This window comes from Hippopotamus amphibius, chromosome 1 (genome assembly GCF_030028045.1).
Source record: "Hippopotamus amphibius kiboko isolate mHipAmp2 chromosome 1, mHipAmp2.hap2, whole genome shotgun sequence".
NCBI lineage: Eukaryota > Metazoa > Chordata > Mammalia > Artiodactyla > Hippopotamidae > Hippopotamus > Hippopotamus amphibius.
In genome coordinates, this window is record NC_080186.1 from 150,810,292 (window position 1) to 150,836,658 (window position 26,367).

The following is a 26,367-nucleotide window of genomic DNA, read 5'->3' on the forward strand; positions in this document are numbered from 1 at the left end:
CTTTCACCAATTTGTGAAATGGTGACTTTGTGTCGGGGGTCTCCAAGACCATGCCATGTACAAAGATTTGATAGGACTCACAGACTCAGCGTATGGTTGAACTCACAGCTGAGACTCCTTACAGTGATATATTAAGGATATACAGCTCGATGATAAGGAAAAAAGACACAGAGTCTGGAGGGATCCGTGTGCAAACTTCCTTATTCTTTCCATCCCGTGAGGGACCACACAGAGCTCACTCTTACCCCAGCAATAAAAACAGTGTGAAATGTTGCTGCCCAGAGAGACAAGTTGTTTTGAGTTTCATTTAAGATTCAGTATGGAAGGTTTTTATTGTGTTCTCGTCACAAAGGTACCCTCTGCCTACCACATCCCCAAATTCCAAACACCAAAGAGAAACGCAGATGTTCAGCATAAACCACATTGTTTACACAAGAAGTCAAGGCACAGTGAGGCACCCTTCTCAGTCAGGGAAAGTGGGAACAGTCCCAAAATCCAAGTTCCAGATGTCAACCAAGGGCCAACCTTGCAAACAGGTCCATTGTAAGACGGCAGCCTGATGCCTGCTATGTTGATCCTTTGCTGCACATACCTCAATCTGATTCTGACATTTCTAATGTTAAACTCCACATTCTGTTATACTCACTATTAACTCTTGAACCATATTCTGCTCCATTCACTAACACTAGCACAACATTTCACTCCATGCACTATTAATGCCAGATACAGAGTCTGCTCCCTTCACTCCCTGCTAGACCCAACATCCTGTTCCGCTCTCCTCACACCCGACACAGCATTCCACAGCATTCACACCAACACCAGACCCTAATCCTCCTCCAGTCAACCTTACGATAAATGCAACATTCAGTTCCTTTCACTGTTAACACTAGACCTCACATTCTGTTTAATTCACTTTTAATACGAGACAGAATGTTCTGCTCCATTTAGTGTTAATGCCAGACACCACACGCTCCTCCACTCACCCATACGTGGGGTAAAACACTCTGCTCCATTCACTGCAAGCACTTAGTGCAGCATCCTGCTTTACTCTGCTTTAACGCTAGGCGCTGCATCCCACTGCATTCATTCCGTTCCACGTTACTCACTCAACACTGGACACAACGTGCCGCTCTACTGCTAATGCCAGACGCCACTCTGCTCCCTTCAGCCTTTTGTCAAACTCAACATTCTGCACCATTTCTGATGCAATACTGCACTTAACATTGTTTTGATACAGAAAAAGTTCAAAGAATATACAATGAACACCCTAATAGCCATGACCTCGATGCCAATTGTTACCACTTTGCCACATTTACTTTATCTCTATTTATAGGTAGGTAGGTAGGTAAGTAGGTAGATAGATGCAATTTTTGCTGAATCATTTGAGGGTTACAGACATCATGACAATTTGCCTCTAAGTAAGGAATAAGAATCACAATGATATCACATCTAAAAAATTAACAATTGAATGTGTTACTGAATTAGAAATAATTCCATAATTTCATCTAATATAGAACCTTTAAATTTTCCCAATTGTCCAAACACTGTCATCAATGGACACGGTAAACAATCCAATCAAGGATCCAATGAACATTCATATTGCATACAGTTGCTCTTTTCATCTAGAACAGCCTCCGCACTGTTTGTTTTTCACAACACTGACTCTTCCATTAACTTTTACTGTGAGACATGACATTCTACTCCATTTGCCATCCACACTAGACACCACTCTCTCCTCTATTTGCCCTCACAAGAAAACTCAACAATCTGCCCTTCGCACTATTCACACTAGACTCAGCATTCTGCTACATTTACTATAAAAGCTTGAAGCCAAATTCTGTTTACTGCTACCAACAGACAACACACTCGGCTCCGATCATTTGCAACAGCAGGAGTAATATTCTGCTTCCTGTCCCTTATGTCAGGCTCAACATGCTGCTCCACTCTCTATTAATAGTTGATGCCACATTCTCCTCCACTAGGCTTAACATTCTGCTCCACTCACTGTTAACACTAGGCTTGATACTGGGCTTCGCTTGCGATTACACTCAACCTGACATTCTTCCCCCTTCACCTCCTTTAAAGCATAAATTCAGTGGCATCTAATGTATTCACAAAGTTGTATACCCTCAGCGCGATCTAATTTCAGAACATTTTCATCACCCCAGAAAGAAACCCCCGTATTCATCAACAGTCACTCCTTGGTTCCCCCTCCTACCAACCTCTGGCAAGCACTCATCTACTTTCTACCTCTATGAATTTGCCTATCCGAGACGTTTCAGCCAAGTGGAATCACACAATATACGTGCTTTTATGGCTGGCTTCTTTCATTTCGCATAATATTTTCAAGATTCATTTTTGTTGTAGAATGTATCACTACTTCATTTCTTTGTATGGCTGAATAATATTCTATTGTATGATATTTCTCATTTTGTTTACCTATTCATCAGATGCACATTTGGGTTATGTCCACTTTTTGCCTATTTTAAATAATGCTGCTATGAACATCTGTGTACAAGTTTTCATGTGGACATATGTTTTCAACTCTTATAAGTATATACCTAAGAGTGGAACTGTTGGGTCATATGTAATTATATGCTTAACTTTTTGAGGAACTGCCAAACTATTTTCCAAAGTGGCTATGCCATTTTATAATCCTGCCAAAGTTCCAATGTCTCCACATTCTTGTTAACGCTTGTTATTCTATCTTTTTGATTATAAACATCTTAATAGATGTGAAGTGGTGTCTCGTCATAGTTTTGATTTGCATTTTCCAAATAACTAATAATGCTGAGCATCTTTTCGTGTGCTTATTGACCATTTCTGTATCTTCAGCTTCGGGGAACCTATACCAATCTCTTGCCCCACTTGTTAATTGGGGTATTTCTCTTTCTCCTGTTGTGTTGCAATAGTTCTTTGTGTATTGTGGATTTTAAACCCTTATGAGACATGTGATGTGTGTGTATTTTCTCCCATTCTATGGGTTGTCTTTTCACTTGATTGATAATGTTCTTTATGCACAAAAGTTTAGAATTTTGATGCAGTCTAATTTATATTTTCTGTTGTTGCTTGTGCTTTTGGTATCATGCTTAAGAAACTAAAAAAAAAGATACACTAATTATTTAATAGATTTTATTTTCCTACATACAAATTGGAATTCCAACAGGGCAAATGACTGATGCTAACAGGTGAAACTTCCCAAACAGTTAAAAAACTCTTGTACATCTACTGCATTAATTTATAAGCATAGTAAAACACACGACAAGCATGAAGACATTCTCTGAAACGTTCCAGTATTATTCAACATGTTTTGAAAAATTCTCTTAATCCTTTCAAAACATTCTAAAAGTATTTACACATTTTATGTTGGAATCACAAAGCACAATAACCTGTCAAAATCCCTAATACACCAAATTCTCTTAAAAATACTTTAATACCAGATGCATACTGATTGTCCTAATGGTAAAATTTTTCCTGAATATAACACAAAATTGTTAAAAAAAAAAAAAAAGAAAGAAATTAATGCCTAACACAAAATCATGAAGATTTACACGTACATTTTTTTCTGTGAGTTTTATAGTTTAGCTCTAAACATAGGGTTTCAATCCATTTTGTTTATTTTTGTATATGGTATGAGGGAAGGATATCATTCTTTTGCATGTGGTTATCCAGTTATCCCAGCACCATTTGTTGAAAAGACTATTCTTTCCCTCCATTGATTTTATATCCTTCTCAAAAACCAATTGGCCATAGATGTATGGGTTTACTTCTGGACGCACAATTCTATTCCACTCATATGTATATTTATCCTTAGGCCAAGTATCACACTCCTGATTACCATAGCTCTATAGTAAGTTGTGAAGTTGGAGAGTGTGAGTCCTCCAACTTTGCTCTTTTTAAAGATTTTTTTGGCTATTCTGGGTCCCTTGCATTTCCATATGAACATGAATATAAATTTTAAGATCAGCTTGTCAATTTCTGCAACACCAATAAAAAGGAATTTTAGTTTAAAATGCATTGAATCTATATAGGAATTTGGGGAATACTGCCATCTTAGCAACATTAAGTCTTCCAACCCATGAACACAGGATGTCTTCCCACTTATTTAGGTATCTTTAATTTCATCCCACTGCTTTCTGGACCCCGTGGTTTCTAACAAGAAATCAGCTGTTAATCTTATTGAGGATACCTTGTACATGAGTTGCTTCTCTCTTTCTGCTTTCAAGATTCTTTTTCTTTGGCTTCTGACAATTTGCTTATGGTGTGTCTAGGTGTGGATCTCTTTGAGCTTATATTGCTTAGTGTTTTTCATCAAATTTGGGGACATTTTGGCCATTATTTTTTTGAATATTGTTTCTGCCTCTTTCTCCTCTTCTCCAGAAATACTCATCAAACATACACTAACACACTTGGTGGTTCCCCACGTCTCTGAGGCTCTGTTCATTTTTCTTCATTCTGTTCCTCAGACAGGATAACCTCAAGTTCACTGATTCTTCTTCAGTTTCACTGGTTCTTTATTCTGTCTACTCAGATATGCTTTTAATCCTGTCTAGTGAAATTTTCAGTTCAGTTATTTTACTTTTTAACTCTAGAATTTCTATTTGATTCTTCTTTATAACTTCTAGCTCATGCTCTACTCGGTGAGATTTTGTTCTCATGCTTTTCTTTAGTTGTGTAGACAAGGTTTCTTTTAGTTCTTTGAACATATTAAAAATATAACTGATTTAAAGTCTTAGTCTATTAAGTCCAACACCTCTGCTTCCTCGGCATGGCTTCTTGTGACTGTTTTTTCTCCCTATGTATGGGCCTGACTTAGTCAATCCAGGCTTCTACAACAAAGTACCATAGACTGAGTGGCTTATAAACAACGTAAGTTTATTTCTCACAGTTCTAGAGGCTGGAAGTCTGAGGTCAGGGTGCCAGCATAGCCTGTTCTGGTGAGGACCCTCTTCCAGTTGCAAACTGCTGACTTACTGTTGATCCTTGCATGGCAGAAAGAGAGTAAGCTAGCTCTCGGGACTCTTTTTATAAAGGCATTCATCCCATTCATGAGGGCTCCACTCTCACGACCTCATTACTTTCCAATGGCTTCATGGCCAAATACCATCACATTGGGATTACAATTTCAACATAGGAATTATGGGAGGACACAAACATTCAGTCCATTGCATATGCCATACTTTCTTGTTTCTTTGTATATCTTAAATTTGTTGTTAAAAATGACACATTTTACATAATACAATGTGGCATCTCTGGAAATCAGATTCTCCTCCCTCCTCAGGATTTGTTGTTGTTTGCTTGTTTAATAACTTTATGGAACTAATTCTGTAATGTTGTATTCTTTGGTATGTGGGGCCACTGAAGTCTCTACAGTTAGCTCAGTGGTTAGCTAAGAATGTAAGAGATTTCCTTAAATGCCTGGACCCTATAAATCTCCCAGCCTTTGCCTAGGGGCTCTGTGTGTGTTAGGATATACTTTCAACACTCAGCCAAGCAGTTTACAACTTGGTCTTCAACTTTGCTTCCTGTTTATTCAGAGTTGAGTGCTCAGAGCCTTCTCAGGTCTTCCCTGGGCATACACATAGATTCCCAGGAATATATCATCGCTTCCTAAAGCCCTCTATGAACAGCTCATTCCCCAGGTTTTCTTTTGATACTTTTTGATCAACCTATTGTTTGCCTCAACTGTTACTGAGACTGATGTAATGTTCAACACTTGCCAATGATTGTTTTCAACAAATGCCCTCAAGGAAAAAGCGTTCACATGGGGCCAGCTCAAGTCAGGTCAAATACAGACAGCTTTGTGAGTGTGACCTTTCAGAGAACCACAAAACAGGTCAAATAACAATCCCCTGCGAATGCAGCTTTAAAGAAGCTCCTACTCTGTTCTGCCCCATGCAGCGGCTGTCAGGATACTGGTGCTTGCCAAGCTTGCAGGCTGTTGGCTTCCCAGGCTAGCAGAGAGCTGGGGATGAGAAGATGGGAATAGGGCAACTTAAAATACCACAAAGCCCCAAGGGAAATAAAAACATACATCCGCACAAAAACTTATACACGGATGTCCACAGCAGCATTATTCATAATAACCAAAAGGTAGAAACAGCCCAAATGTCCATCAATTGATGAATGGATCAACAATATGTGTTATATCCATACAATGGGACATTATTTGTCCATAAAAAATAAAATACTGACACATGCTACAATATGGCTGAATCTTGAAAACATTATGCTAAGTGAAAGAACCCAGTCATAAAGGGCCACTTATTGCATGATTCCATTTATATGTAATGTCCAGGACTGGAGGAAGAGAATTGGGGGAATAAGGAAATGATAGCTAAAGGTAGCAGGTGTCTTTTTGAGGTGATAAAAATGTTCTAAAATTGACTGTGATAATGATTGCACATATCTGCGAATATATAAAATTGTCGATTTCTATACATTAAATGTGTATGATATGTGAATTTTACCTCAGTAAAGCTGAGTTTTGGGGGTTTTTTTTTTATGATATGAAGCTTGCTATTCTTACTAAGATCCAGCTGATTTTCTTAAATAAATGCTTACAGGATTGCTGTTAGACTTTGATTGAGTTCTGAAAAAAGCTGGTCCGGACCATTTTTGATAGTATTCTTGTTGCTTTTATGGGGGGAGAGAGTTTTTGAAGATCTTACTCTGCCATTCTCACTGACATCCTCCATTTACTTTTAATGCTAGGTACAAATTCTGTTCCCATTTAGACCTTTAGTCTAAATACCACATTCTGTTCCACTAAATGATAATGCTAGACACACCATCCCCTTCTCTTTAGTGTTCTTCTGGGTACCATGTTCTTTTTGCTCCCATATTCTGTCCAGTCTTTTTTTTTTTTTTTTTTAATTTATTGGTTGTGTTGGGTCCTTGTCACTGCCCACAGGCTTTGTCTAGTTGCGGCGAGCAGGGGGCTACTCTTCGTTGTGCTGCGCGGGCTCCTCATTGCCATGGCTTCTTTTGTTGTGGAGCACGGGCTCTAGGCACATGGGCTTCAGTAGCTGCGGCACACAGGCTCAATAGTTGTGGCTTACAGGCTTAGTTGGCTCCACAGCATGCGGGATCTTCCTGGAGCAGGGCTCGAACCTGTGTCCCCTGCATTGGCAGGCAAGTACTTAACCACTGAAGCCCCTGTCCAGTCTTCTTCATGCATTTCTCTTCTGTTTCCCTCTGCATCCTCCACCCTAATATCCCAGCTGAGAGGGGACAGAGGGGACAGCAGTGAGTGATGGGGAGGGGGATCCTGAGGAGCATAAAACATTCCTCGTACCCAATAATTTACTCTGCTCTCTCCTCACTTCCCTGTGCTCTTCTCCTCACCTCCACTCCAGGTGTCCTATGTGAAAGCCATTGACATTTGGATGGCTGTGTGCCTGCTCTTCGTGTTCTCAGCCCTGCTTGAGTACGCCGCTGTCAACTTTGTGTCTCGGCAGCACAAAGAGCTGCTCCGATTCAGGAGGAAGCGAAGGCATCACAAGGTAGGCCTTTGGCTCACTGCTGGTGGTAAACAGAAGAGTTCCAGGCAGCCTTGTCTTAGATACTTGTTTCACTGGACCATCCTCCTCAGTGGGAAAATCAGGCACAAAATAGGGATCAAAGTCCTAGAAGTCCTAGCTTCCCCTCTCAGAAGTAATGCCCTGATTGGATCTATAGGCAGTCACTCTTCTAACCATAACAACACTAATTATCAGGTTGCACCTGAAGACATAACTGATAGAGCAAACACTGTCGGGGGCAAGACAGAAACTAGCTATGAACTGAAAGTATGGCAGGCTGAGGGTGTTTTCTACCCAGGTGGAAAACATTTCAATTATTTCAATGGGCCTGATTCCAGAAAGGATTTGCACCTCAAAAGGTGAGATCTTAGAGTAGAATGTCCAGTTTCCAGGCCTTTGTTTCCTACTTCCAAGAGACGGGCATCCAGCAAGATTCTCCCCCCAAGTGGATTCTCTCTCTTTATGAGGGATTGAGTAAAGAAATACTTGGCAGACCACCTCTGAAAAGTCACCAACCTCTGTTAACTCAGAGGTGGTAGTTCCAACCAACAAACGCCATTGAGGAGCATGCAGCCTGTGGAAGCAAACTGGCTCTACATCCTGGTCCATGACTACTTCCCCAGGAGACCTTTCTCCTGGGGATCAGAGAACCTGCTTTTCTCTCCAGCCTCATCTTCACGTCTCTTTCTCCTTTGCTCTCTGAGCACCAACCACACTGGCTTTTCTCATAGTTCCTCAAACATACACACAGGACTTTAGGCATCTTGTTCTCTCCTCCTGGGTTGCTCTTCCAGTGCACTTTGCTTGGGATGAACCCACACATTTTCCAGTTCTTGGCTGAGGCATCTTTCCTTGATATCCTAGTCAAGGTTAGGTCCTGAACTGAGGTGCTTATGCTGGGCTGTTAAGTATGGTCATGCAGGTTGTATCCTACAAGGGCCCCCAGCCAAGGAGGTGCTCTGCTCTAAGTCCTGCCCTGGCATGGACTGTATCAGCCAGAGGGAGGGATCTCGATTCATACACCCCAAGACGGGGATGCCTTTCGTCTAATTTTCACCAAGACACTGTTTATGCCAGTGAAGACCATACTCTAGCTGAACTTGGTTCCCTTCCTTCTGAACATTTATCTTGAGTTATAATTATAATTATTATAATCATAATCATATGATTATTCAATGTGCATCACCCACTGAATGATAAGTTCCCTCAGGGCAGAGACCACGTCTCCTCCTGCTTAGTGCTACATCCCTGGTGCTTAACACAAGGCCTGATAGGTAGTGAACATGCAATAGGCATGTGTTGAACAAATGGACACAGGGATTTAAAAAAACTAATAAAAGGGGAGACCGGCCAGTCAGAGAGGCTGTCTGCAAGTGTTTCCAGCAATGGATTAGGACAACCAAGGGCTCATACACTCTGACCTGTCAGGACACACTACATACCTGCCACACACCAAGGCCCTAGCTGCTTTAGACTGACCTACTGAAAACAGCTGTCTACCCAGTTACAAGGTGCTATATAACAAAGGACTCTGCCTCTTTGGTATGTGATTTTCAGTTAGGCTCTTTTGGGGCCCAGCTGCTCCATCTATAAAATGGACTAAGTGGGTATAATGGGGGACTGTGGTGAAGATGAAATCAGATGCCAAAGTAGCTTTAAGTTTTGTTCCTGCCACACAAATGCCAGGGATTAAAATGATTCCATAGGCACAGATTTCCCTCAGTACATTTTCTTAAACATTAGCAATCTGATTCAATTAACTTCTAGCCGTTTACCGCAGGCGGCAGGCAGACGTTCCGGGACAGAAGATGTCCATGGAAGTTAGGATATAACCTGCACTGGAAGAGGAAACCATCTTGGGTGCAGCAAGCCACACAGGACTTCATGAAAGACCCTAGTTTTAGTCCTTCCATTACTATCCACTGGATACCTAGCCTTTGACTCTTAACATAATCTAAGCAAGGAACTGACCAAACACAACTACCTCTGGGATTTACTTTTTATTTTCCTTTTTTCCCCCATGGGCTAGCAGTTTTCTGCATTTCCCTGAAAGAAGGGTCAAATTTTTGCTAAAAGAAGGTCAAAATTGTGTTGCAGAGACACTTATTTGGGAAGACTATGTCCAAGATATTTGACTGGCACTAAGCCAATAGACTGTACCCTGCACAGCTCCACAGGGCATAGACAAAAATGTGAATGGAGCTCCTTGCAGATGTGATATGTAATATGCAGGGCCTACAGTACTTAAAAAGGCTGCCTCCACCCTTGTCAAATGCCTACCAGTTTCACACGCTAGAGGAAAACAAAAGCTTTGTCTCTGGTCAGGTAAAGTGAGCGTAAGGCCACTATGCAGATTTGATCAGCTTCCTCTGCTCGGTCCGTCCTCATTCTCTCACAGCACACCGCTGCTGGAAGAGCTCTCAGAGAGCATCCCAGACATTCCCCTGTGAGGTGCTGACAAAGAGGAGGGGCAAGTCACCAGGATCATGGAGACACTGATGGCAGAGGCAAGGAGGCCCTCCAAGACCCGTGGCTGTTCTCAAAACACGGACCATACACCACCAGCTGCTTATCTGTTCATCAATGTTTCCATCTTGAGGCAGATAAAAATAGTCTTGCATTTATTAGATCTTAAATAGGAACTAAGATTTATCCCAAAACAGAGGTCAAAAACTAGTAGGTAGAAGGTCAAATTCACCATACAAATATCTTTAAGTTCACCAGCAATGTCTTTAAAATGTGGAATAAAGTGCCAGCATTTAAAAGTTGCACTTCTCACTTCACTCAAAACATCACAGCCTCTGGTCCTACTGGATCCACACCCCACATGGTACAGGCGCATTGCAAAAGCCCTTAGGTAGGGAATGCACTCCACAGCCCCCACTCGCTTCATCACTCATTCTTCCTGCCTGGCCCCTGGTGTCCCTTTGAATTAGTGTGACCCTGTGCCTGAGGGCTCTGAACTTGGCACAAATGTCAGAAGCTAAAAGGACGCAGAATCGGGCTCACCATACAGAAGAGCTTCCTCGGAGTAAGGCCCTCTGGATGCAGCGTGTACACTGGTGGTGTACAAGATTGGGCTGCAGAAACCTCCTTAGCAGGACGTTTGCAGAGGGGGTTTTAAGCCCCATATGGTGAGTGAAGAGGAACTAGCTACACGCCTGAGTTTCTCGAAGCTTGTGATCTTGGCCGCGCTCCTCAACTCCCACCATCCTCCCATGTTACCTCATTTGCTGGGCAGAAAGCATCTGGTCCTCGAATTCCCCAGCCAGCCTCATTAGTCAGATTATTAGGAAAGCTCCGTGAGCCCAACTGGGCAGGCACACTACCAACCTCCCTGGGCTCTATCAGATTTCCCCCGCTCCAGCCCCACGCAGCTCCAGGTGCAGTTGGGCATTCATTTCCTGCCATCTGCTGGCTTGAATAGGAATAGCAAGCTTTTGTCCAGTCATTCCTAGGGAATTTCCTTTCTCCTGGATACAATGTGAAATTGATAACCTTCTAACCAGATGAGGCCTCCACACCTCCATCCCATCCCCTCTCATGTTTAACAAATGAGGAAGGCAGAGAATAATTTGCCCAAAGCTAAATGGAAAGTTAATTCTGTGCCTCCCTCTGCATAACTACAGCCCAGCGAAAAAACATTTCCAAGCACACCCCGTTCCACCTGCCCCACTGCAGCAAGGACAGATTTATATTGATAAGCAACAGAGTCAGACCAAGCCCCCCTTCCAGGCACAGGGTCACTAGGCCAGGTCCCCCAACTTCTCTCCTCAGCCCTGGCACAAACCTTCTACTGTCGTCCTCCACATAGACAAATGTTTGTTAGCACCGACCTGCCAGGCACTGGAGCCCATCTTTTTTTTTTTTTTTTTTTTTTTTAATTTTATTTATTTATTTATTATTTTGGGGGGGGGTACACCAAGTTCAATCATCTGTTTTTATACACATATCCCCGTATTCCCTCCCTCCCTGACTCCCCTCCCACCCTCCCTCGAGTCCCCCCCACCCTCCCCATCCCAGTCCTCTAAGGTGGAGCCCATCTTCTTTCCCACCCTTCTGAAGCAAGGGTGTTGGACCGGATTCAGTCATTTGTGAAAGGTTTCTTAAGCATTCATCATATGTGTCATATCTTTCTGGTGCTAGGAATACAACCCCATTTAAATTTAGAAGAAAAAAAAGGGAAGCTGGGACTAGATATACAAGTAAATATTTGGTCAACAAACATTTGCAGAGTTCTGAGCTTCTGCCCAGGAAATATATTCATATGTCTGGTGTTGCAGGTGCAATGAACTCGATAGAATTTGCCTCTGCCTTCATGAAACTTACAGTCTAACAGGAGAGACAGACATTAATCAAGGAAAACAAGGTGATAATAAGGGCTTTAATTTAAAAAAGGAAAAGTAAAAAGAGGAAGAGATGTAAAGGGAGCTTACAGAGCACAGAGCAGGGACACCTAGCCTATCTATCCTTGGGCTCAGGGAAAGCCTCTGAGTAGGAATTATTTCAGGGAAACAGAAGGAGATGGAAGCAGGGGTGGGGTTGGGAGAGTGTTCCAGCAGAGAGACCCACCTGCCAAAGACCCAGACTAAAAGAGGAGTGTGGCACTTTCCAATAGATGGAAATACCACAAGGCGGCTGGATCACAGAATGCCAGACGGAGAACACACAGATGAGACTGTCCAAATCACCTAAGGCCTTGTCACCATATAAAGGTTGTAATTATCCTCAATCACTGGCAGCCTATTAAAAAGTTCAAAGCAAAAGATGACCAATAAGATGTTTACTGTAAAAACCTAGATGGGGGCTTCCTAGGTGGCGCAGTGGTTAAGAATCGGCCTGCCAATGCAGAGGTCACGGGTTCGATCCCAGCTCCAGGAAGATCCCACATGCCGCGGAGCAACTAAGCCTGTGCGCCAAAAAAAAAAAACCTAGATGGGTTGGAGGGGGCGGGGTAGTGGACTTGCGGGGACAGGAGGGAAACTAGGCTAAACATTGTGGATGGACCTAGAGACTGTCATACAGAGTGAAGTAAGTCAGAAAGAGAAAAACAAATATTGTATATTAACGCATATATGTGGAATCTAGAAAAATGGTACAGATGAACCCGTATGTGAGGCAGAAATAAAGACACAGATGTAGAGAACAAAACATATGGACACCCGGGGGGTGATGAATTAGGAGATTGGGATTTACATATATACACCAATATGTATAAAATAGATAACTAATAAGAAACTGCTGTATAGCACAGGGAACTCCACTTCACTGTACAGTAGAAACTAACACAACATTGTAAAACAACTATACCCCAATAAAAAAAAAAAAAAAACATTAAAAACCCAAATGGGTTGGAGGGGGCAGGGTGGGGGGGGTTAGGGGGACAGGAGGGAAACTAAGCTAGACATCATTCTCATCACAAACTCAGATGGGGGCCCAGGCTGGGGTGGCAGAAGCAGAGCTGGACGGGCACTGGGGCCCCTGGTCTCCATTTCCTGTTCTCTGCTGGCCCAGCCCCTCACAGGAACAAGCAGAAGCCAGCGTGGCTACCCAGAAAGCTTTCACTCTCTAGGATGGCAGTGTGAGCTGATAAAACCCCCCAGAGCCACACACTGTATCAGCGGCTCAGCTGAGACTCTCAGTGCTGCCTCAGAGCTCACAAGGGAGGACCACAAAGCCAGATATGATGAGAGCAGACAAGTGTGTCTCCATGATCCAGATGAGGAAAGGGAGACGTGGGGAGGGTCAGGGTAGCAGGCACCCGGGCGGTGAGCATGAGGCAGGGAGCTGGGAACATGCAACACCACGGGCAGGTGTGCAAAGCACAGGGTGGGGGGAGGTGGAGGTCTGTCAGTTGGAGCGGGAGTTGCAGCCAAATGATGAAGCACTTGAATGATAACTTGATAAAAATCCAGAGGTATGTCTGAGGTCACACCTGCCAGGGATACAGGAACACGGAGGTAAGAAGCAGCTGTGGTTCCCCGGCTTGCAAACGGGGGTGAGGCCCACGGCCCTTGCTCCCTCCTGGGCCACTCACTCCCTCTCCCAACCTACGCACGGAAGACATGAACTGGGGAATGGGGTGGGGGAAGAGGGCAAGGAGGAAACAGAGGCAAAGCAGGGGATCTCTCCAAATTGTCCCCTGGATTTCTAACAAAACAGCATTCAGAGCATCTGCTCATCTATAACCTCTGATGGTCGAAAAACATCTTGAAGCAGTGGAGTGACTCTCACCACCACTTAAAGGAAAAAACGAAATTAAAAAACTCTGAGAGTCACAGAAGGAAGTCTTCTGAGGAAGTGACTTGCCCAAGGTCACACAGCCAGCAAGTGATGGAGCAGAGACTTGAACACAGGTCTCCAGACTCCATGCGGCACTCCTATCCCCTGGTTTGCATCTGTTTCAGCACGCCAGTGGCGCCCCTCTATAAGGCATAACTCCCCAGCCAGCCAGAGTCTTCAGGAGCCTGGAGTGGTGCCGTCCAGGAGGCAGGGAGAGCCAGATGGGCATGGCCTGGCCCCCAGGGGAGTGCCTTGCAGGGAGGGTGCCCAGCCCCTGTCTTATTTTAAGTAGAGCCCCATGTTGAATCTATTCCAGGAGGATGAAGCTGGAGAGGGCCGCTTCAACTTCTCTGCCTATGGGATGGGCCCGGCCTGCCTTCAGGCCAAGGATGGCATCTCGGTCAAGGGCGCCAACAACAACACCGCCACCAACCCCCCTCCTGCACCATCCAAGTCCCCAGAGGAGATGCGAAAACTCTTCATCCAAAGGGCCAAGAAGATAGACAAAATCTCCCGCATCGGCTTCCCCATGGCCTTCCTCATCTTCAACATGTTCTACTGGATCATCTACAAGATCGTCCGCAGGGAGGATGTCCACAACCAGTGACGGGTCTGGGGCAGGGGGAGGCTGGGAGAGGGCAAAGTGGGAAGAGCACAGGAATCTGAGGGCCGAAGCAAGAGGAGGGGAAGCCAGGGAGGGGGCGCGCACATACAACCCTCTCCTTCTCCGCAATGTGTGCAATCCCAAATGCAGCGATGCATGACTCTTAGAATGTGGCACTATCTATTTAACCTCGGGTGGCTGGGGGGAGGGGGGAGGGAGGGGCTTTTCTAATATAGGAACTGAGGGGCCGGGGAGGAAAGGGAGGGTTCGGGGTGGGTGGGGGAGTGGGAGAAAACAGCTTTCAAAAATTTGAGTCCGTGGGCCGTGCAGTTTTCCTGTTTGGAAGGAGAGTGCCGTCTGTCCCAGAGCAGAAGGGAAGCAATGTAATATATGATATATATTCATGCTTAATATTAATGCAAAACCACAAGAACAAAAGATTTGTTTAACATATCAGCCTAGGAACTGCTTAAATTTTTAAAGTCACAGAGGTGATGGACAATTTTTCCCAGAGTGGTAACAGTCACAAATAAGCTTGCCCTGGTGTGTGTCCCACATCACACCCCTCTAAACGCCATACTTATCTTCAAACTGGCCCAGGTGGACTCATGCCAAAAAGCCATTCTGCCTCTGCTTCAAGAGGGTCATGCGGCCCAGGCATGGGTAGTGGAAATGGGGAAAAGTGGAGAGAAGAGAAGGGAATGACTAGAGATGGGACATTTCAGAGCCCCGAGGGTTGACAATCCATCCTCACGTCTCCAGGCTGAGGACCTCTCTCTGAGCTGCCCCTCTCTGAGCCCTCATGCTTCTGTGCTTCACCACCCCCCCAACTTACCCTCCACTACCACCCAGAAATGGCCGCCATGGTTTTTCTCATCATATTGCCAATATGCAATCTTTTTTACGGTTAAAAAAAAAGTAATAATCTCAAGAAATAATATGCAGATAGACTGAGTATAAACAGATGCACTTTTTTCAGATGTCTATTTTTGTGGAAAGTCTCTGGAATTGCAGTGGGTGTATGTTTGGGAAGGTGGTGTCCACAGGATGAAACAGATGTATTATATTGCGGTTCTACGAGTGACGTTTCACAAGGTGAAAGGGTAGCGGTAAGGTTGCTGCCGCTCAGATGTATGTATGCGGGTGGAAAGAGGCAGTAATGTTTATAAAGTTTGTTCATTGTATTCTGACATTTCATATACCACAAAGAATGTGGGAAGCTTGGGGAGGGGGGAGACCCCATTATATTTTTATAAGTCTTTTTTTGTTTTCCTTTTCGGTGCTTTGTTTAGCTTTAACATTTAGGAAAGTTAGACAAACATTTCTCTTTCCTTCTAACTCTGAAGTGCCAGAACTATACCACGTTAGCTATGGTACAGCTATGGTACTCTGGAGGAAAGGGAGAGGGACTGAGAAGTGAACTGTGGGGAGTAGGGGAGCCTGCTCAAGGACATGGATGTTCACAGAGGGCAGGTCTGCAAGGTGGGCTGTGGAATTAGAGGGGAGCTGTGTCCAGCAGCCTCTGCCCTCCCTCTGTCAACACCACTGCACCTGAAACGATAGCACTATTGCTTGTGGCGTCCTCCCTGCTATGGCCCGTGACCAGAATACGAGGGTTACATTTCTTTCTTTGCACTTTAGTGGAATTAAAAGTAGCAGGGAGCTGGTGAGACACAGCTGACAATCAGTCTGCACTGAGGCTTGGGTTCCACTTGTGTCTTTAGAGTATCCCAAACTTAGAGCAGGACAGAGGAAACACTGGGAACTTAACTCTTCCCTAAAGCACCTTTCCCAGGGGAAACATCTCCCATTTCCTATGGCACAATAGCTAATGCCCATAGAGGCCAAAAAAGCAGGTCAAGACAAGGAGCCAGAAGTGATTTAGGTAAAGAAAATGCACTATGCAGCCAAAAAAGGATTCAGCTTTGTGGCTTTAATGAAAAAGCTGTTTACATCCAAGTTCCAAGGTCAGTGAATCATTGCCTTCCCTTCCCTTGGCCTGTGTAGACCAGAAAACTAAACTGTACTCTAGCTTTGGAGGATGTGGGATGGAACCCGGAGCCCTTTTTTCTAAGAAGCATTGAGGGATGGGAGCCAAGGGAGTAGGAGCCTCTCACCTAAGACCATCCTTTTCCCACCACTAACGTGTTTAGAGGAGGGACATGAATAAATACTACCAGTTCAAGACTAGAATATCAGCCTTTGAACTGCTATTAGCACCTTTCATGAGCACTATATTCACTTTATTTAAGGGAGGGGGAAAACACCCTCAATTCTTAAGTAGTACATGGGTCTCTGGAGAGCTTATCAGCCCCTTTCACTAGCACTTTATTCACTTTATTTAAAGGGGAAATCATTTTTTAATTTAAAAAAATTAAAGAACCCTTTCTCCCTACTTTACTCATTATTAGACTAAATTCAGAATGTCTGAAGTGTAGGTGAATCAGGCAACAAAGGTACTAGGCCACCATCAGGAACTAAAGACAGTACCAATTGTTCTAAGATATTCTTTCTCCACTCAAACAGCAAAATCACACTGGGCTCCTTGTATGAGGTGTCTGGAATCTCCTCGAGACAGAGGAATCACTAGGCCATTTGCCCAGCCTCTGCTGGGTCCTTGAACTTCTGCCACAATAGTCAACTTGTCTGCCCACTGGGCGCTGCCAGGTCTAGCTGATAGTATCCAACAGACAACAAAATCATCTCTCTGAGACACAGAGGGGATGAATTCTTCTCTCAGACTATTCCAAACACCATATCCCTCATAGAAAATAAATATGAGTGGATGCATGATAGCAGTGAGAAGAAGAATGTGAATTTTAGTCCTGCCACTAACATGCTGGGTGACCTTGGGTAAATCACTAAGCTTTGGTTTCTCTAAATACACAATGGAGAGAGTGGTGCAGGTGATTTCTAACCCCCTCCTAGCACTGACTGTTCTATGTGCTTGAACTGGTCTGTCTACAGGAAGTTCACACAACAGAAAGCTTAATGTCACTTTGATTTCTGAACTCTCCAGATGGCCATGAACATACACATGCACACATTATATGGACACACACAATTCTTGTTGCCTTTCTTCTCTGGACAATTTGCAGATCTGTTTTTCCTTTTGCTCCACTTTATCAAAGGTAAGCAATAGTGGGGAAAGGACATCAATCATTACAATGTCAAAAATCCCATCATGAGTTAGGAATGGAGCATTCTCAAGGAGAAGACATGATCATTACTGTATAATGCAGTAAGGATTTAGCAATTAGTTACAATTAGTTATTTCATCATTATAGAAAATCAAAGTAGGTAATTTAAGCCAAATATTTTTTTAGGTGGCTCTAACAAAAGGACAATACTTTCTTAATTTCCTCTTCAGTTTGTGCAGAGAGGACATCATGCCTTGGGACTATACATGCCAAGTGCTACGGTACAGGGAAAACTGATTTAGGTATAATGAGTGGTTTACTGATCTTCAAACCCTTTACATGTATAGACCAGTATTTCTGCATGGAGGAAAAACTGGATACTGGCATAGATGAATGGGTGATTTCACCCACCTTCAAAACTGCAGCTATTCCTAGGAGCCAAATTTAGGAGGTAGCAATTAAGCAGATAATAATACCAATAACATCTCACCTATTAGTTTACAACATGTCTCATTTGTTTCCAGAGCTGCCAAAATAAGTGGCTTAGCTCTGCCATCCTCTGGTCCTTTCAAATATTCAAGAGTCCATTCTTGACTTACACTACAGGGAGTGACCAAGGACAGGCATGAATAGAACAATGTGTGCATGTGTGTGTGTGTATGAGAGATACCTTGAACTTAACTATTTTTAGTTCATCTACAAAGACAAAAGCTCATTTGATTCAAATAATTTCTTCTAAGCTATCAATAGATAAGAAATGTATCCCTCTAAAAAGTTCCCCAATATTTTTCATAGGCTACTTTTTTCATACTGGGGAGAAAACATATATACTTTCTTTGAAAGTATTCACTTTTATAAACATCATTAAAAGGAGATGAGATGGTGTTTTGCAAGACTCGATATTAGATTGCACAGTAGATTGGTGCTCCAGCTAAGCTGGTACCATCACTGATAACAGTCTTGTGAAAATTAGATTCCTTAGTTAATTGCAACACACCAAGACTGAAAGGAGTTATCACCATGTCTGCAGTAACTGCCTCCTCAGGAGAAGCTGGCAAGCAGCGGGTACAATCTACACCAGCTTTAGGACTGGGGTGGAGATCTGAGATGTACAGATATTCCCTAGTCTGGCTAGAAGCCCAGCCCAGGAACGATGAATACCACACTCTGGAAGCTCTCACACTTACTCAACGAGCACCTTCTGCACATTCAGAAGGCTGCCCTCTACCCCAACTCTGAAGAAGCAGGCAAGATCAGGTTTCCTCTGTGAGCTATGGTTCTCAGGTTGACCGGAAGGCTTGCACTCTGAGGGGCTGGTAAGGCCTATTAAGAAAGGGAGAGTGTATCTCTCCCCCTGGTATTAAGTATCTTTAATGAACCAACCAGACCAAAAATTCTCTAATCAGGGAACATGTTCTTAAAATACAGTTTAACTTTTTTTTTTTCTTCCACTAAGTCCTTTCTCTCAGAAACCAAGCCCTGAAATGTGAATGAAGACCCTCCTCTCTTCCTGCAGCTCTGGGAAGCCACAAACAGGAGGTTATCCTGACTCAACTACTTTTGGCGTGTAAGGCAAGGCGTAAACTGCAAAGGCTTTGGTCTCACCATATCCTGAAATCCCACTGGATAGGAAGGTCCTCTGTGAATGGGCTGAAATTCCTGTAGTAATTAGGGACTTTTAAACAATCCCGAAATGCTGCCTTCCCCCACCCCAGCCCAATGGTAAGAGAATGAGAGCAATGACTTCTTTCTGGCTGTCCCAGTTAAAGATATCAGGAGGTCAAGGAGGATGAGGGCAACCTGCCAACATCTCTCCCAGGCCTGAGTAATCTAGAATCTTGAGGGCCCAGGCTATATGATGCCTCTATCAAGTTATTATCCGGTTGCTTCCTTAAGGATTTCTCAGACTGTAAACAGCAATGGCAGTAGATAAGTTTGCTCATACGTGGGTGCTACTTCATTCATGCTGTTTTGATGGAGCCGTGTGGTTATTTAAAGCAATAATTAACATGCTTTATCATTCTTTGGAACAGCAAAATGAGTTCCGAAGTAGAAATTATTGCCCAATAATTTTTAGGATCATTAAAGCTTCTTCAGCTAGCATCCAGACCATTACTTCTCCCTCTTTTGCTCTCCACCCCACCCGTGCCTCCTCCCGCTGCCTCCATCAACATTTCCTGTTTCATCAATTTGTGCATCTTGTTTTCTGAAACCCAACTCTGCCAGAAGATGCTGATGTATTTCTGAGGGGGTGGGGAATGGGGTGCTGGAGTGGGGACTAGAATGAACTGGCAGTTCCTGCCTCATTTGTTTTAAGGCTGTGATTTCTATTCTTCCTCTTGCTCTTGCATTTTGAAATTTCAATGCTCTGGAAAATTTCCATTGGAACACTGGGTTGAAAAGTCAGACTATAGAGAATGGCAAGCCAAAAATATACCCTTTAGAGAGCCCAGTGATGAAAACTATATTCTACATAAGACCACTAACCAGTTATAGAGCAGCACCAGCTATCTAACTGGGGATGAAAGAGTCTGCTGGCCACATACAGATTCCAAGCACAATGGGTCTCCCATTTCCACAATTGCCCTGCTTCCCAATTCCCCGCATTGCCTATGTTTAAGGCCTGCCTTTCTTCATATTCAACTGTTTTCTTATGCAACTTCAGAAACCCAGTGTTCTATTTAAACACACTTGCCTCCTGAAGTGGACAGAGGTCAATGGGAAGTGGGTCCTCGTTCTGGCTCAGGCTCACCATGGAAACATAGGTAAGCTACTCCCCCTTTTTTGGCCCAACAACCTCCCTGTAAAAAGAGGGAGTTGAAGGAGATTTATCAAAGCCAAATTCTGGATACTTTGATGGGTTGAAGAAAAGAGTATATTGTGTTTTGTAAAAGGTTTCATTGTTTCCAAATTTCAGTGTCAGGCTTGGAACCCCATCCCGGGTCTTCTTCAGTGGGCAGGTAGGGAGAAATTAAGAAAGAGGAGAGTCTTGGTCCTCAAGGAGATTACAATCAATTTTCTGGAGATGAAAGTCTAGGTATTTCACAGTACTGATAAACTAGCTTCTCACCTGAGAATCCCATCCAACATCAGGACAACATTCCACTCTGGTATTTTATCATGTATGTCCTGTGAAGGCTGTACCCCATTTCCCATCACAGCTGTTTGAATTCTCTCTGCCAGAGACTCTGGAAGAATCAAAGAGAAATGCATCAGAGCAGAACTTGTGAAATATCCCTGGGAAATAACTGCAATGACTCCAAGTCCCCTCCCAGCCTGTCCCCACACACCGTTTAATCATAACAAGAAAATTCCAGCAAGACTTAAGAATATTTTCCTCTGTTCCTGTTACTCAGGGTGCTGTTACAGGCAGGAAAAAAAAAAAAAAATGGAACTGCTCCACACCATTGAGGAGGTTCATCTAAATTCATACAACTATATCACTAGCTGGGTTACACTAATAAAGAAAAAAGAAAACATTATAGCAACTATGGCTGGAATTGAGCCTGTTCTTTCCAACCCATGCCCCCGCTCCCCAAACAAACCTCACCCTCGCAATGATGTTCCTGAATTGCTTCCACACTCCTGTAGCTCCAACAAACACTCCTTATAATCAGAAAACACTGCTCCTGTCTTTCCCAACAGGGATGTATTTATGCTTTATAGCAATAGAATCTCTTCAAAATATTTATAGGGTGACATTATATGACAAATGATCTTCACTCTCCCTTCATCTGGCCCTGAAATTAATGAGAATATTGCAGATTGAACTTTTTTCTGGTTCCAAAGTTAAATAAATTAATAGACTTTTTAAATAACCACTATTTTAGATTTCACATAGGATAAACTAGAAACCATAATGTTTCCATTAGGAAACCAACTGTTTCCTATCCCTGCTCCCCATCACCATATAGCCATTTCCTTCTCTGCCCCTTAAAGATTCAAGCCAGGGATATTTTAAAAGACCTCTAGAACGGACAGATGTGTGATAAAACAAATACAGCGAAATGGCAGCTGTATAGTCTAGGTGGTTAATATAGAGTCACTGTAAAATTCTTTCCTATTTTCCCCTCAGTTTTCCTATCTGTAAAACAGAAGTATTGAATTAGTTGAGCCTGAAGAGTTTTCCCAGCTGTAAAGTTTTGTGGGGTTTTTTTGTTTTTTTAAAGGCCACTTCTCCAGTTGTCTTTTAGTTGCATAAAAAATGTGAGGATTTCCCCAGACTCTAAGGTGATCTCACTCTTTCTCTTCTCCTCTCAGCTTTCCTCTCTAAACCCACTCATGGTTTTCCTAGTGCAGTGGAAAAGCCACAAGCCTCGAGTTAGAAGGCTGAAACGCAAGTAGGCGAGTGATCTTGAGTAAGACCATCACCTCTCCAACCCTCAGTTTACTTATTGGGGGATAATGTCCACATCATAGACCCACCGGCTCAATAAAGTAACATTGTCAATGCTAACTCCACCTGCTTGATGTCAACCTAGAGCATTTTCATTATCTCAATTTCTCTGAAACTCCTTATCACTTCCTGTTTGCCAGAAGTGGTCATCAAAAAGCTTTTTCAGAATTGAGGCTGGCTCCCAAAGGGCTAAATCCACCCGCCCTCCAGAGCAGCTGATTCAGTGACATTTCATGACTAGCCCCAAGGATTCTCTCACTGGTGAATTACTTGATGCTTGCCCCAGAGCCTGTACACACACAGAGAGACCTAAATTCTAGAACTGATTCCACCTACCAAGCACCTACTCCCTTTTTCCCAGATACCATTTGAGCACCCCCTAAACAGAAGCACCACATTAAGCTCTGTGCATAGTGGTCACTCATATGTAGACTATTAAAAGATTGTGAATAAACCCTGAATATCACAATATTGAGCACCTACTGTATGTCAGTCTCTTTATATTATATAACTTAATTCCCACAATGGCCCTAATCCTATTTCTCCTTTTTATAGATGAGGAAACTGAGGCTCAGAAAGCTTACGTTACTAGCCCAAGTCACAGCCTTGCCGAAGTTTGACATCATTACACAGACAATAGGAAGCCCAAGTTTTGGAATAGGCGTGACATGTTTACCTCTTCTACTTATCTGTTTTTGACTTCAACAAATTATTTCACTGTGACCTTAGTCACCTGCCTATAAAAAGCTCTTATCTTCCCAAAATGAGCATAAAATCAAGTAATTGATGTGGTAGTTTACTTTGTCATTAAAAAGCAGTATATCAATGAGATTTATTAAATTCATCTTCTGATAAATTACATGGTTCCTTTTGCCTACATACATTCCAATATACATAAATTTAACCTCCTTATAATCTGTTACATGCCAAGGCATACTATCTTGTACTAGACTGAAAATCAAACATCTTCTAGATCAAGAACCAACCAAGGCAATTCTTGGCCTTCCTCTTCTCAGAACTTGGCAATGAACGATAAATATAAATCAGCCCACCTTAAAAGGTTGAGAGCCTACTAATTCGGTTTTTGGTACATGAAGGATTTGGAAGTGATATGGGGCCATTTTCTGGCTACAGAATTGTGGAAGAGAACAAAATGAGTAAACAATAGGGCAGAGTAGGAATAAACGGCATTTGGAGGACAGTGAGAACACCTTGTTTGTAGTTCTGTGTGAGAACTTTTCTGGAAATCTTTCCAAAGTCAAGAACCCCTCTAAAACACTCACTTAACCAAGAACCTAATACAAACAATACAAGGCATAGGAACTGAAGATAAGCGCCATCCCTAACTACAGAACTTAATTTAGTGAAGTGAGATGTGATGTGGATATGAATAATTCAAGAGAAGATTGGATAACAGATGAGGCAGAGAAAGAATGGAGGATGGGACATCTTGAGCTCAGACTCTCAACAAAAAACTGCTATTTTCCATAGCAGTTTACTTTTTAGATTTATATAATTGTGGTCTCACCCCCCTTTCAAAGTGTTAAAACACAAGGTAACCACTTCCCCCAAGCAGCTACGGAGGAAAAGAGGGAGCAACTCTTTATATGAGGTACCACTGAAACAAGAGTATTACAAGTGGCAGTTTACTGACCAATGTTCCAGTAAAGGAGGGCCTTCTAACAGCTGACTCCTAGCCAGGCTCTGGAAATTAAGTTGGAAAATAGAATTATAGGGAAATATGTAGATGTAACCCTCCCCTACACACTCAAAAAAAATTTTTAATAAGCTACTCCTTGTCTCCTGACTTAACAATCACCTAGGTAACTTGATGTGTACAAACTAGCCAGACCAGTTCACGGGGATAGGCTTCTTCTTACTACATTTCCGAGGTTCCCTTTGGCCTCATTCATGACTCTTCAGATGCACCAATTTTGGCCTTTGGCATAACAGAACCATGAGCTACCAGCAGTGACGCCAGAAACGTCTTAGCTACTGCTCTGAGGACCAGTGTAGCTCTGGATGCTGATGAGCAAAGTGGCACTCTGCATGGACCCTTGTTTAGTGACCACAAGTCAGGTTCAGCAGGTCTCCGGGCAACTATTAAGTACCTGCCTTTGCATGATTTTTCAAAATGTCCCAGCCTAGAGAAAGCAGCTTAGCCCTTCAACGTTTGAGTTGGAAGCTCAAGGAGGAGGTTTCAAAAGAAAGTGTCATAACCAGGACTAGAAGGTACATAGTCTGTCCAGTTTTTCTGTCAGCTTTGTTTTTAACCTCCCTACACCTGCCTGTCTCCACCTACCTGCTATTTATTTAATCTACTGTGGCAAGGCAGTGTACCATGAAAGCAGAGCATCAGAATAAAACAGAGCTTTTCTTACAACACAGGAGGGGCTAATAGAAGTACCAAAATAATTACTAATGTAGAATACAGGAAATATGTGACAAAGGAAGGTGCCACGGACCATGCAGAAAACAAAATGTGCAACGTTTCATGGCTTAACAGCCATTTGAGCAGTAGTAACCTTAAAAAACACGTGAGATTTTGACAGACGGGAAAAGAGTATTCTAGCAGATGGAACGTGAGTAAAACTATGGAGGTAAAGAACAAGGGGCAAAATATAAGGCATAGTGATTACCCATTTGGCTGAAGTCTAATGAATGGCAGGCATGTTTGGAAAGACAGATTTGGAGTACATCGGGGCAACCTTATATGTAGGATAAAGGGTCAGGACTCTACTTAGTATAGCAGTTCTCAAAGACAGATCAATAGGGTATTTCCTCATGGTTTGCAAAGCAATTCATTCTGTCCCCTCTCTCCATTAACTGATACTTCCAGCCTAATTCAAATTTACCTGTACTTTGTTACGGGAAAACTTACCTCTTCCTTCATCTCAGCAGCAGATATAGTTAGTACCCACTAGAAATTCACATCTTCAAGGACATCAATTCAAGCCAACAAGTATTAAGCATTTAGTTTGTGATAGTAGGCACTAGAAAGGGGACAATAAAGGCACGGTAAAGTCATGGTTCTACATTCAGCTCACTATTCTACAGTGATTCTGAAAAAAGTTACTTCTAGAGTTTTATCTTTTGTCAAATATCAAGCCAAGCCAATTCTTCATACAATGCAGGTATTTGTAAAGGAGAGGTTGTGGTCCTAATACTATTATTTTTTTCTGAAATATTAAACAGAGATGACCTAGAAGAAAAGTATAGTCTAGCATGTCCTTTTTATTTTCAGCTGTAACTAAAATGATTCTCCCAAATCAGAAAGCACCTCTCTATTCAAAGCACGAAATCATGACTGTAAAGTGAATGGGTATGGAGGGGGAAAAAGTCAAATATGAATAGGAAAAAAAAAGACAAAATGTAACTGGTTTTTAATAAGTCATTGCTTGTGGAAGTATGTATAAAGAATAATTTCTTTCAGAATGATCTACCTTTCTTTAGAAAGAATATTTTGGGGAAAGATAAGGTTAGTATTACCTACCCTAGTAAATGAAAGAATGTCCCAAATCTTTAGAAGTGGTGCTTATGTATGAAATAATCAGTTTGCTAAACTCAGTTTTTTCCACATTAGACATATATTTCTACCTCACTTAAAGGTGTACCATGTTCAACATGCCATTTAGCCAGAATAGCATCCAAAAGACCAAAAAAATTGGACATTCCCACAATGCATTTCAGAGCATTTAAAATTCAGACTATTTCGTATTTTAATGGTTCGATCCTCCAATACGTGATCCATTATAATATTTTCAGCACTAACAACAGTTAAAATGAGTGAATTAAATCTCAAAGGGGTGTATCTTGCCACTTAGTATACTGGACAAAGATAAAATACCTACTCAATGTGATTCTTGCACATATTGAACAAAAGTACAACGCTCCCCACCCCCCCCCCCCAAATTTCTTAAAGCAAGTTAAATAGCCAAGTTCTACTTTTCAAGACAAACATACCAAGGACCTCAGCAGCCTCCAAGTAAGTTTGAAAAACGACACAATACACACCTTCACTGCTGTAATTAGACTTGACGTATACAATATGAACCACAAACTGTCCAAGACAAAACACTTCATGCTTTTAAGCCTCTAAATAAGGTTGCCTCATTATCTGGATCGGTCCAAAATCGCTTTACCTAGAACTGATGCAAATTACTGCAATGTTCGTAACTAGTGTCATTCTGGGTGAAGCACAGTTGGAAAGGATAGTGACCACTCACTTTCTAAGTGTTCAAACATGAACACTAAAGTGCTTCCAAATCACACATTATTTGGTCCTCTCCCAGGACAGGCCATTTCCAGAGACCTCATTCTCAAACTTGACTGACCCAGGGAACCCATAGGAGGAGACAAATTACCTTGCAGCCACAGTTGTGAACACACTGGGGCCCTACTTGGAAACTGGCCCATAAAGAA

The 26,367-nt window shown here is 42.7% G+C and overlaps 1 protein-coding gene and 1 long non-coding RNA gene across 3 annotated transcripts in view; one reads left to right on the forward strand and one right to left on the reverse strand.

The window, feature by feature from the left end:
* The window catches only part of GLRA1 (glycine receptor alpha 1), an 83,499-nt gene extending 68,913 nt beyond the window's left edge, over nucleotides 1–14,586 (forward strand). The window contains exons 8-9 of one of the 2 annotated variants that reach the window (XM_057730485.1): nucleotides 7,359–7,505; nucleotides 14,098–14,586. In XM_057730485.1, coding sequence (XP_057586468.1) covers nucleotides 7,359–7,505; nucleotides 14,098–14,412 — 462 coding nt within the window. In that variant the 3' untranslated portion in view covers nucleotides 14,413–14,586. The remainder of the gene's footprint in view (nucleotides 1–7,358; nucleotides 7,506–14,097) is intronic. The other variant, XM_057730494.1, reaches the window with a different exon arrangement.
* A 6,004-nt stretch (nucleotides 14,587–20,590) lies between these two features.
* LOC130850960 (uncharacterized) lies at nucleotides 20,591–25,844 on the reverse strand. Its single transcript, XR_009053084.1, has 3 exons — nucleotides 24,827–25,844; nucleotides 21,100–21,289; nucleotides 20,591–20,737 (listed from the first exon to the last, which is right to left on the reverse strand). It is a non-coding gene; the product is annotated as an uncharacterized LOC130850960 (long non-coding RNA).
* Between the last annotated feature and the right edge of the window lie 523 nt (nucleotides 25,845–26,367).